The following is a 13,100-nucleotide window of genomic DNA, read 5'->3' on the forward strand; positions in this document are numbered from 1 at the left end:
TAAACCTACCCACTACAAGCAAAGAGACCCATTGCAGCTGACTGGACTGAAGGCAAACATGGCTTAACCACAATAGTAGGACCCATGCAATACATGTAGGAGACATCCCTGAAGCACCAGTTTCTGGTGAACAGGGAACAGTGCTTTGCATGGCACCACAGGACCTCTTCTTCATAAGGCCACTACTTTCAAGAGCAGATGATGTAGCTGACTTTTCTAACAGAGAAACAGAGTTAGAAAAAGTGAAGCAGAGGAATATGTGCCAATGAAAGAACAGGACAAAATCACAGCAAGACAGCTAAACAAAATGGAGATAAGCAATATGCCTGATAGAAAATATAAAGTAATGGTAATAAAGATATTCACTGGACTTGAGAAGAGAGTGGTGGATCTCAGTGAGAACCTCAACAAAGAGAAAATGTAAAAAAGAATCAATCTTTAAAAAAAATAATGATGATGAGAATAGGTTAGGGGAACTTGATGCTATTAAGCATGAATTCACATTATAGGGCTCTCAGAAGGAGAAGAAAGGGAGCAGAAAATTTATTCAAAGAAATAATAGCTGAAAACTTCTCGAATCTGGGGAAGAAAACAGAAATCCAGATCCAGATGCTAAATGTAAGAAATAAATGGAACAAAATATGTATTTATTGGGAAAATTATATAATTCAAGGATTTATGGACCCAAGTGTGTAGTTGTTAAGCAATATGGCAACAAAGAGATTTTCACAAATATACAGGAGCTCGAAAACATACTCTGCCTTCATACTTTTTTTTTTTTAAAGATTTTATTTATTTATTTGACAGAGATAGAGACAGCCAGCGAGAGAGGGAACACAAGCAGGGGGAGTGGGAGAGGAAGAAGCAGGCTCATAGCGGGAGCCTGATGTGGGGCTCGATCCCATAACGCCGGGATCACGCCCTGAGCCGAAGGCAGTTGCTTAACCGCTGTGCCACCCAGGCGCCCCATACTTTCTTTTTTTTTTTAATTAAGTTTTAAATTTTAATTCCAGTATAGTTAACATACAGTGTTATATTAGTTTCAGATGTACAACATAGTGACTCAATAATTCTATACATTACTCAGTGCTCGTCATAATAAGTATACTTCTAATCCCGTTCACTTATTTCATGCAACCAATCCCCCCGATACACTTTATTTTAAACGAGTACCCTCAGTTAAAGTTTTTTTTCAACAAGAACACTTTTACTTGAACACTTCAGAATACATGGTTCTAAAATATATATATAAAATATTCCATCCAAGAAAAATAGAATACACATTTTCTTCAAGTACACACAAGAGAATTCCCTGGTTAAATCACTTGAAATAGAACAAATATTACAGATTTAAGAAGACTGAAATATACCAAGTATATTTTCCAACCATGATGATATAAAACTAAAGATCAACAATAAAACAAAGCTGGAAAATCTACAATATAAATATGAAATATTGAATATGTAAATACTAACAAACTATTGCTCCAGCAATGGGCCAAATAAATGAAATGGCAAATCAAGATATGTCTCAAAATAAAAGAAAAAGAAAACACAATATTCCAAAATGTATGGGATGCAGCAAAAGCAGATGTTAGAGTGAAATTTATGCCATAAATGCTTGTAATATTAAGGGAAAATTTCAAATTAACAACATCATACCCCAAGGAACTAGAAAAAGAAGAAATGTAGCTGTAATTTAGTAGAGGAAGGGAACAACAAAGAAGAATCAGAGATAAGTAAAATAGAGACCAGAATAAACAATAACATAACATTGAAAGTAGTGGCCAGATTTTCAAAAAACAAACAAAATTGGCAATGCTTTAACTACATCAACTAAGAAAAAAAAAGAAGTCTCAAAAACCAAAATGAGAAATGGAAGAGAAAACAAAACAATAGATAACCACAGAAATATAGTGTGAAAACAGATTATTATAAACAGTTATATACTAACAAATCAGATAACTTAGAAAAATACAACCAGATAACTCCTAAAAATGCACAAATTACCAAGATTGCATCATGAATCTTGAATCCAAGAAGTAGGAAATCTTGGTCCAATAACAAGAATGAAAGTTGAATTGGGGGGGCGCCTGGGTGATGCAGTCGTTAAGCGTCTGCCTTCGGCTCAGGGGGTGATCCCAGCGTTCTGGGATCGAGCCCCACATCAGGCTTCTCTGCTGGGAGCCTGCTTCTTCCTCTCCCACTCCCCCTGCTTGTGTTCCCTCTCTCACTGGCTGTCTCTGTCAAATAAATAAATAAAATCTTTTTAAAAAAAAAGTTGAATTAGGAATCAAAAATCTCCCAGCACAGAAAAGCCCAAGACTCTATGGTTTCATTGGTGAATTCTACCAAACATTAAAAAAAAAAAAATTAATGACAATCTTTATCAAAGCTTAAAATAATGGAGGAGAGGAAACACATCAAAATCATTCCATGAGGCCAGTAGTACCCCGATACCAAAGCAGGATAAGAACAACATAAGAACAAAAAAGTCTAGTTTGACCACTATAAGTTTGCTGCTCCAAGTTTCTTTTGACATCCATTTGTGTGGTAAAGTTATCTTCACCCCCTCACTTCATTCAGCAGGAATCTTTAGGTCTAAAATGAGTCTCTTGTAGGCAACCTTCATACTGTCTTGAAAAATTAATTTGAAGACTCTCCAGCTGAAGAGGTAGCTCTAAGTGAAGAGTTCCAGAAAGAGTAATGAAGCAGCGGTGAGCTTTGAAGCCAGGTTAACAGAACATTCATCGAAATAGAAATTTTATTTACAAGGTGAACAAAAAGTGTCAGAAGTCAATTTCGGGATGAAAAGCATAAAAACAAAAACCAATTTGATTCTATTCTTTGTGCTTCATAGAAGAGACCAAAGAAGTTGTATTTTATTCGTGATTTGGTGATCAGATAGGTTAAAGAAGTTCTTATAAAAGTAATATGTTATCAAAAGCACAGGCAACAAAAGAAAGAAACTGGATTTTATGAAAAGTTAAAACTTTTGTATGTCAAAAAAGTCAGAGTAAAAAGGTAATTCACAGAATTAGAACAATGTGCAAATCATATATCTGATAAGGGATTAATATTCAGAATATATGAAGAACTCTTACAACTCAGCAACAGCCAACAGTCTAATTTTAGAATGGGCATGGGATCTGAATAGACATTTTTCCAAGAAAGATACACAAATGGTCAAAAACATTAAAACAATGCTGTACATTATTAGTAATGAGGGAAACAAATCGAAACCACGGTGAGATACCTCTCCATACCCATTAGGATGGCTGTTACCAAACAGAAAAAATAACAAGGTTTGGTGGGGGTATGGAGAAATTGCAACCCTTGTGTATTGCTGGTGGGAGCTTAAAAGGATGTAGCCACTACAAGAGCAGTGTAGTGGTTACTAAAAAAGTTAAGCATAGAGGAGTGCCTGAATGGCTCAGTCGGTTAAGTGTTGGGACTCTTCATGTCGGCCCAGGTCGTCATCTCGAGGTCAGAGAGCAAGCCCTGTGTCTGGCTCCATGCTGGGTGTGGAGCCTGCTTAAGATTCTCTCTCTCCCTCTCCCTCTATTCCCCTCCCGCATTGTGCACATGCTCGCTCTCTCTTAAAAAAAATTTTTTTTAAAATGTTAAACATGGAATTGCTATATGATCTAACATATACCCATAAGAATTGAAAGCAGGGATTTGAACAGATGCTCATGTTCATAGCAACATTATTCACAATAGCCAAAAGGTGGATACAACTCAAATGTCTATCAGCTGATGAATACATACATAAAATGTGATGCATATATGCAGTGGAATATTACTCAGCCTTAAAAAGAGTGAAATTTGGCACATGCTACATTGTTGATGAACCCTGAAGATACTGTGTTAAGTAAATAAGCTAATCACAAAGAGACAAATATTCTAAGATTCCGCTTATATGGGGTACCTAGAGTAGTCAGATTCACGGAGACATAGTAGACCAGTGGTTACCAAGGGGTGAGGGGAGGAGGAAAAGGGAGTTATCATTTAATAGGTATAGTTTTGGTTTGTGAAAATGTGTGAATTCTGGAGATGTAGGATATGATGGTTGCACGTAAGTGTGAATGTACTTAAAGCCACTGAACTATATACTTAAAAATGGTTAGAATGGCAAATTCTATGTATATTTTACCACAATAAAAAAATGCTAAAAAAAATACTGGAAAAACTCTAATAGAATCTTTTTTAAAGATTTTATTTATTTATTTGACAGAGAGAGAGAGAGCATGAGAGAGGTGAGGGTCAGAGGGAGAAGCAGACTCCCCGCCAAGCAGGGACTGACACGGGATGCAGGGCTCGATTCTGGGATTCCGGGATCATGACCCTTGCGAAGGCAGTTGCCCAACCAACTGAGCCACCCAGGTGCCCCTCTAATAGAATTTTTTTAAAAAATATTTTTATTTATTTATTTGACAGAGAGAGAGACAGCCAGCAAGAGAGGGAACACAGGCAGGGGGAATGGGAGAAGAAGAAGCAGGCTTCCAGTGGAGGAGCCCGATGTGGGGCTCTATCCCAGGACTCCGGGATCATGCCTTGAGCCGAAGGCAGATGCTTAACAACTGAGCCACCCAGGCGCCCCTCTAAAAGAATTTTAAAACTTGGTATCTATCTTCCAAATTACTGTTGAGTGTACAAAATTAGCAAAGTAGCATAGAGCAAGAACAGGAGGGATGCCTGGGTGGCTCAGCGGGTTAAGCGTCTGCCTTCGGCTCAGGTCATGATCCCAGCATCCTGGGATCAAGTATGCATCAGGCTTATTGCTCAGTAGGGAGCCTGTGTCTCCCTCTGTTAGCTGCTCCCTCTGCTTGTGTTCTCGCTCTCCCTCTCCCTGACAAAAAATAAATAAAATCTTAAAAAAAAAAAAAAAGAACAAGAACAGGAAACAAAAAAAAAAAACTTTAAGAGAGCATACAGTCAAATGAATGGATTACAGTGAAATTTTTTAGCTATGGTAAATTTAGCATACATTGGCATTTTGTCATACATGCATTTAATTTAAGCATGTTCAATTACATATATTTAACAAAAAAAGGTGAGAAAGCATATGTCTTTTAGCATATGTCTGTGCAGGAGTTGGGGAGCCTGGGTGGCACAGTGGGTGGAGCGTGCAACTCTTGATCTCTGGATTGTGGGTTCAATCCCCGCATTAGGTATAGAGATTCCTTAAAAATAAAATCTTAAAAAAGTTGCAAGAGTTGTGTGAAGTCTATATTCTATAAACATATTATGATGGAATTTGAGACGGGTGATGGGAAACCTCTCTTTTCAAAGTTTACTGTCCTCATTTGCCTTTTATAATTAGCTTAAACAGTTTATCTTGATTCCCTGAGAATGATTCTAGAGTTAAAGTGTCTTTTTGTTACAACATGGCCTCTAAACAAGCCAGGTACTTCATCGGGTGCTCAGAAGCAGGCACAGTGATTTGTTGCAAGCCAAAAGGGAAAAGTACACTCTGGTGAATTTGTTGAGCCAATAGGATGTCAATTTCAGCCTGGTGCTTTTTTTTTTTTTTTTAAAGATTTTATTTTTTTATTCGAAAGAGCCAGCCAGCCAGCGAGAGAGGGAGCACAAGCAGGGGGAGTGGGAGAGGAAGAAGCAGGCTCACAGCGGAGGAGCCTGATGTGGGGCTCGATCCCAGATCGCCGGGATCACGCCCTGAGCCGAAGGCAGACGCTTAACCGCTGTGCCACCCAGGCGCCCCTTGGTGCTTTTTTTTTTTAAGGAACCTTCCTGGGGTAATTTCAACCCTGTATGGTTTTTCATTTTATATGCTGACTCTAAACTCTAGATTCCATTAAAAATTTATCTTGAATTGAGTGGGGGGAAAAACCCCAGATGTGAAACTATATACATTGCATTCCCTGTATATATTCATTCCAAAACATATAAAACCAAAGTTTGGTTGTTCTGTTTTGTTTTTCTTAAGGTGAAAAGCTTTCAGTTCATGTTCATTTTTTTCTTCAACCCAAAAGTATTAAAGCTCTTACTGTGTTCCTGGCAGATACTATCCTATGTGCTACATTTACAGAGGCAAATAAACATGGTCCCCAGCTTATGGAGTATGTGGAATGTTGTTGCAGATAGTAAACAAATAGACCACAAATAAGTACTTAATTACAAATGATAAGTGTTAAGAAAATAAAGTAGAACTGGATGAGAATAATAAGAGTACCCAGTTTAGTTTTAGGAGCTCCTAAAGGCCTTTCCAAAGAAAAAACTTTAGAGATGAGGTCTGTAGGATAAAGGTGGGTTAGGTAGGCAAAGAGTAGAGAATGACAGCATGGGCAAAGCTCCTGAAACAGGAAAGAGCTTGATGCACTTGACAAATGAGAATGCAGTGTGGTTAGAGCAGAATGGTGGCTAGATATGGTTAGATAGGTAGGCCCAAGATCATTCAGTGTCTTGTAAATCATATTAAAACATTTGTATTTTATTCTAGTAGGCAACTGTGGTTTCATTTACATTTGTAAAATTTACTGGCTGCTAGATGAAGAACCACTTCATAGGTGGGAAGGCAGGGAGCCAAGGTGGGAATGCTAGAAGTGTGGAGGTGAGGATACCAGTTAGTCAGAAGGCTATTGACCATAAACAGAGTTGGTTTACACATTTAAGGTTGTATACAAGGGTGCCACATAAAAGATGGTATTGTTAACATCATATAGACATATGCTATTTTTTATGAAAATACACAGGTGAGTATGAAGTTTCCAGATCTCCAGTTAGAGTTCCGGAGCAGTGTTAACTCCCTTCTTGCCCCAAACAAAAATCTATACTTACATGTCCTATAGCTGTGCTTGGATGCTGAAAATAAGTACACATAACGCTTGTTGGCATACACACATGCATGTGGCTACACTGTCTTTCAGTTGCCTGTCAGCTCCACTGACTTGTTTCTCTTCTTCGTGCACCACTGCCCTCAGGGACTTATTGTTCCCCACCTGACTGTGAACCTGACATAGTCACCTCTCTTAGAGAACAAAGGGTGGTGGTGAAGAGTATGCATGTGCTTGTTGCTGGTGGGGTGTGTTCTCTGGTATCTGGAAGTATTTGTGAGGAGAATGAGCCCCATGTACAGTTGTGGTGTTGTACCATAATGTATAATATCTTAATTTCTTTAATTAAGAAAGGGACACCTTTTTCTAATTTCTTCAAAAGGTGCTGTAAGGACTAGCTGTGTCTTGAATGCTAGAATCTGAAGCTCAAAAGAAAGATCTCAGCTAGAGATATTTGTTGGTCATCAGCATATAGATAGATAGTGTTCCATCCATTGGTAATTGATGAGTCCACCCAGGAAGAGAAAAGAGTTCTGACCCCTGGAAGAACTCCAGCATTGAGAAATTTGGTAGAAGGAAGGATACTAAGGATTTGCCAGAGAGGTAGGGAGCAAATGAGAGAAAGTGATGCCACAGCAGCTGAGAATAAGCCCAGTTTAATCTGTACATATAACTAGCAGGCTTAGTAGGATCCTTGTAATCTGTCCTAAAAAATGCTTCATGACTGACTTACATTTGCACTGTACTAATGAGACTGATACTCAGCTCTTATTGTCATATATATTTTAGGCGCTCAGAAATGTACTTCACCTCTTTTTGTGGCATGGATAAACTTCTCTTACCAGTGGACGTAGGAATATTGGGATGTTTTTTAAAAGAAAATAAAATTACTTTTGATCTTGTATTTCTTTATCACATAAGATTTTCCTTTCAGTGTTTTGTATCTCGTATTATTGCTGGATTAATCTTCCTAAAACATAGCTGATTACATTTTCCCTTTATTAAAAATTTTTTGAGGATGTTACATTTCATATACAATAAAATTTGTACACTTTTTAGCCTGGGATTCCATGCTCTGCTGAATTTTGCCCCAAACAATTATTTTTTAGTATTTCCCACCGCTCTCTTTAATGTATTCTGTAATCTGGCCTGACCACAAAGTGGCTGCTGTTCTTACATACTTTTTGCTTTCCTGCCTCCTTGTCTTTGCTCATGCTTCACCTCTTCCTAAAATGTCTGTCTTCCTTCCTCTGCATATTTCAAAAAGCCTACATATTTTCCAGGTTACAGTCTGTATTCTTTCTTTAAAAACCTTCCTGAACTGGAAATTGTCTTTCTTCTGAACTGGTACTCTGTATATTTTCTGTCGTTTGCTGTCGTTTGCTTCTCCACCGTCTATTGTTGCAATTTGTTATACATGTCTGACAGCTTCCATTTGACTGACATCGCCTTCTGATCACATTACAACATTCCTATTCCAGTACCTTTTTAATAGAAGCAGTTTAAGAGGTAAATTTTTTGTCTTTCTTCAACTTCATATCTACATTTGTGTTAATTATACTCCTTGGCCACTTTTCTGTAGGATCCAATGATGCCATTGCTCCAGACTTCCCGGCAGAGGTACTAGGCACGAGGGATGATGACCTGCCAGTCACTGATAACATTAAACATAAAGAAGGGATCTACAGTAAGAGGGCAGTGGTGAAGGCACCTTTGCCAGTGGGGGGGAAACCCCCTCAGAAAGATAATGCAGGTAACTGAATTGGCTTTGTGTATTTTGTGGCCTTTTTTTTTTTCTTCTGGTTATCCTAAATGAGAATATTGTCCAGTCTTTATCTTATTTCTGGTGTTACACAAACTTTTCTGTTAGCGATTTTATTGGGTGTAAACAAGAAGTTAAAATATTTATGAAATCTTTTAAAATGCTTCACAGGTTTCTTAAACCTAGTAACTTTATTTTCACTATGGGAAATAAAATATACTGCAACTTTTGAAGTGAAATAATATCTAATCAGGTATGTTTTAGAAACAAATCCGTAGAAAATCTTGATTAAATTTGCTTCATGAATTTATCTGATCGTACAAACTAATATTTTCATAGATTGGATTTTGCAAGAAAGTATATGGCTCACCTGGTCTTTTAAATTTTCTTTTCATTTTGGGGCTCCTGCGTGACGCAGTCGTTAAACGTCTGCTTTAGGCTCAGGGCGTGATCCCAGCGTTCTAGGATCGAGCCCCACATCAGGCTCCTTGGCTAGGAGCTTGCTTCTTCCTCTCCCATTCCCCCTGATTGTGTTCTCTCTCTCGCTGGCTGTCTCTCTCTCTCTATCAAATAAATAAATAAAATCTTTTAAAAATTAATTAATTTTCATTTTGCTGCCAACATTTAAAAATAAGATTTTGGGCTTCCCTTGAAAAATCAGAATATCTGGTTGCACTCAGCTTGCATTCCACTATGGCAATAATCACCTGCCCCTGATGCATGGCTGTTCCCTGCAGAGAAGATACACATTCTCGTGTTTGCTTCAAGTCCCCACGCTTCCCAGAGCCGGTCTGCTTCTTTCCACCTTATCTGTCTGGTCACTATGGGTATTTGAATTTTCAACCCTATCCCCAGATATAGGCCCCACTGTTTTATGAAACTTTTTAATCTTTAGAGACCTGCTTGATTTTTTTCCTCTGCATCCCTGACATTGTACTTCCCCGGTTGATACATGGTTGTATTTATTAAATGGAAACTGAAAATTCTACATGTCTAATTGCCTGTGTTGCTTTCTTCCATTTACTGTTTTTATTCCTGTGCATAGCTATTAGTTGAATAGGTGCTGCTGATCCCAAGGCAATTTTTAAACATAGTATAGCTCTACGTTCCAGTCTGGGTACATATTGCTGATAATACATGCAATAAAGTAAAAAAATTCAGAAACGTCCTTGAAATGGATAAACTCTAAATTCAGCATAAATGTTGCTATTAAAAAGACAGAGAATGGCATCTCTGAGGCTTTACATAGGGAATCATATCTGTAATGTTCTATTTGTTAAGCTCTTTGGTAGACACATTATGTTATGTCTTTAGTAATCTCTGTTGCTTTTCTGATTTCTTTTTTGAAAAATATTCATACTTAGCAATGAGCTGAACCTCTTTTCGACGCATTGTAAAAACATAACCATTATTAACTGTTATGCTAGTTTTATTGGTGATTTTTAATATATTAATATTATTTTACACTTGTTTTCTCATATAATAAGAAAGAAAAGAGCTGATTTTAAAAAAACAATAAGGTTAGATAAACCTCTAGCAAGTATGACCAAGAAAAACAGAAAGAAAGTAGAAAATATTAAGCAATTTTAAAAGGATATAATTTCAGGAGATTTTTAAAAATGATAAGAGTATTATATATAAAATCTAGATGGCACAGATGCTTTTCTAGGATGATATGAAATACCAAATTGGCTCAATAAGTGACAAAAACTTTGAATAAACCAAAGAACTGAAAAGAGTTGTTACATCCACTTTTATACTTTGAAAAAGACATTGATTTTTTTTTTTTTTAACTTGTGTCAAACCACTGAAGAACAGGTTTCATTTAAAGTGGTGTTTTAGGCTAAAATTAACAAGTCAGGAAATGACACATGTTGGCGAGGATATGGAGAAAGGGGAACCCTCTTACGCTATTGGTGGGAATGCAAGTTGGTGCAGCCAGTTTGGAAGACCGTATGGAGGTTCCTCAAAAGTTGAAAGTAGGGGCGCCTGGGTGACTCAGTTGTTAAGCGTCTGCCTTCGGCTCAGGGCGTGATCCCAGAGTCCTGGGATCGAGCCCTGCATCGGGCTCCTCCACTGGGAGCCTGCTTCTTCCTCTCCCACTCCCCCTGCTTGTGTTCCCTCTCTCACTGGCTGTCTCTCTCTCTGTCAAAAAAAAAAAAAATTGAAAGTAGAGCTACTCTATGACCCAGCAATTTTACTATTGGGTATTTACCCCAAAGATACAAATGTGATCTGAAGGGGCACCTGCACCCCCATGTTTATACCAGCAATGTCCACAATAGCTGAATTATGGAAGGAGCCCACATGTCCATCGACAGATGAGTGGATAAAGAAGAGGTGGTATATATACACAATGGAATATCACTCAGTCATCAAAAAAATGAAATCTTGCCATTTGCAACAACATGGATGGAACTAGAGGGTATTACGCTAAGCAAAATAAGTCAATCACAGAAAGACAGTGATTATATGATTTCACTCATATGTGGAATTTCAGAAACAAAACAGAGGATCATAGGGGAAGAGAGGAAAAAATAAAACAAGATGAAACCAGAGAGGGAGACAAACCATAATAGACGCTTAAATAGGAAACAAACTGAGGGTTGCTGGGGGGGGGCGGTGGGAGGATGGGGTAACTGGGTGATGGGCATTAAGGAAGGCACGTGAATAATGAGCATTGGTTATTATATAAGACAGGTGAATCACAGGCCTGTACCTCTGAAACCAATAATGCATTAAATGTTAATTAATTGAATTTAAATTTTAAAAATAAAGTGGTATTTTATTTAAACCATCGTTGTACACAGAAAAATAGGAAAAGCTTTCCAATTCATGTTGTATGTTGTAAACCCACCATAATTGTCACAACTTAAAAGGTGTGATGGGGCCTAGGAGATGCTTTTATTTCTTAATATACAAAGAGGTTTGGGGTTTTGTTTAGACTTTGGTGGGGGGGGGGTTACTTGCCTATTGTGTTTATTCTTTTCCTTCTCTGTGGAATTACATGATATCATTATTCCAGATGCCCAAGTTCAAGTTTCCCTCATTGGGGATGAAGACATCTCAGATAAAAACCAGAAAAAGGAGATCTATGATAAAAAGGCAGTGACTAAAGCTGCACAACCTGAAGAAAAAGAATCCTTGCAGAAAACGACTGAAGGTAACTGAACTGAATTATCTGTGTATTATTTTCTTCTGGACTTCTAAAATGAGTATAGACAGAAAAGTATTTTCTGTTCCCTTACTGTCTTCAACCTTTGTCTGTCTTGCTCATATGTGAAATAGCAGATAACAATTTTTTGGTATAGATTGGCAGGTAAAATTAACATTTTTAAAGCTCTTTAAGACATTGCTGGACAACTTTGTGGCTATAGTTCACAAGTTAATCTCATTGCCAGAAATTCATATAATGGACTTTACTGATAAAAGAAACTTTACTGATAAGAAAATTCAGTTCCACAAGATGCTCACTCTTTAATACTATTGTAGTACATAAACCTTTTTCTCTAAGAATTCAGCTTATTTACTTCTTAAGTACCTATCCAGTTAATTTACTTCAATGGGATTATGCTGATTTAAAAATGACCATAATAGCATGTTAAAGTTAGGATTTGTTTTGGCTCTGAGAGGTGAAAACAAAGACAAAGTAACATTGACTTAAGACAGGAAATTATTTCTCTTTCTTGTAAAAATCCAGATATGGGCTCCAGTGTATCAAGGAACAAAGCTGTTTCTCTCCTATTGCTCCAACATTTTTAGCTTCCATTCTCATGCAGTAGCCATCAGGCCTGTATTCCAGCCAGCAGAAGGGAAGAATGGGAAAGAAAAAAGTATATTCCTTCTTTAAATACTTTTCAAAAGTTACATGTACCATTCCCCTTCCATTCTATTGGCCAGACTTAGTCACACATCCATACCAAGCTGTGTTGCCAGGAGGCTGGGAAATACCATCTTTATTCTGGTAACCATTTGCCCAGTAAAGTCAAGGTTTTATTTTATTTTTTTTAATACAAAAATCTTCATTTTCGCATGTGAAAGAAAGAATCACATCCATATTCATTCTGACAGCTTTACCAGGCTTGGCCACCCAGTAGGTAACACGTACCCTTAGTTATTTGGAAGGTTACTGCATGGCCCTTTAACTGATCAAGTTGGAGCAAAGTGGTCACTTTCCCGCAGTCGGACCCCGGCTTCATCTTCCACAAGGACACCTTACTCAGAACAGGCTGTGGGGTGCCTACAATTGAGTCTCGTCTCCAGATTATGAAACCAATGAAGTTAGCAGGAGTCTTGTGCCTTCTTTCATTTCAGAGTAATCATGTTTACTGAAGTGAAGCTTTCTGAGTGGGGAGACCAAAGTACTGCCTGCTCAGTAAAACAAAACAAAACACAAAAAACCCAACCCTGTAGTGCTCTAGATTGCAGGCAGGCAGCGGTAAGATAAATGTCAGTAGCCTGTTCCTGACAGATTATACAGCAGCCCTGGCTCAGGGATTTCTCTCCCTGCAATGTTCTTTTTTTTTTTTTTTTTTTTTTTT

At 37.8% G+C, this 13,100-nt stretch overlaps 1 protein-coding gene across 18 annotated transcripts in view; it reads left to right on the forward strand.

Annotated features, from left to right (window-relative positions):
- The window catches only part of ALMS1 (ALMS1 centrosome and basal body associated protein), a 174,757-nt gene that overhangs the window by 123,205 nt on the left and 38,452 nt on the right, over window positions 1-13,100 (forward strand). For all 18 annotated transcript variants that reach the window (XM_034659360.1, XM_034659361.1, XM_019802036.2 and 15 more), the window contains 2 exons: window positions 8,380-8,550; window positions 11,585-11,722. In XM_034659360.1, coding sequence (XP_034515251.1) covers window positions 8,380-8,550; window positions 11,585-11,722 — 309 coding nt within the window. The remainder of the gene's footprint in view (window positions 1-8,379; window positions 8,551-11,584; window positions 11,723-13,100) is intronic.

This window comes from Ailuropoda melanoleuca, chromosome 4 (assembly GCF_002007445.2).
Source record: "Ailuropoda melanoleuca isolate Jingjing chromosome 4, ASM200744v2, whole genome shotgun sequence".
NCBI classification, from domain to species: domain Eukaryota; kingdom Metazoa; phylum Chordata; class Mammalia; order Carnivora; family Ursidae; genus Ailuropoda; species Ailuropoda melanoleuca.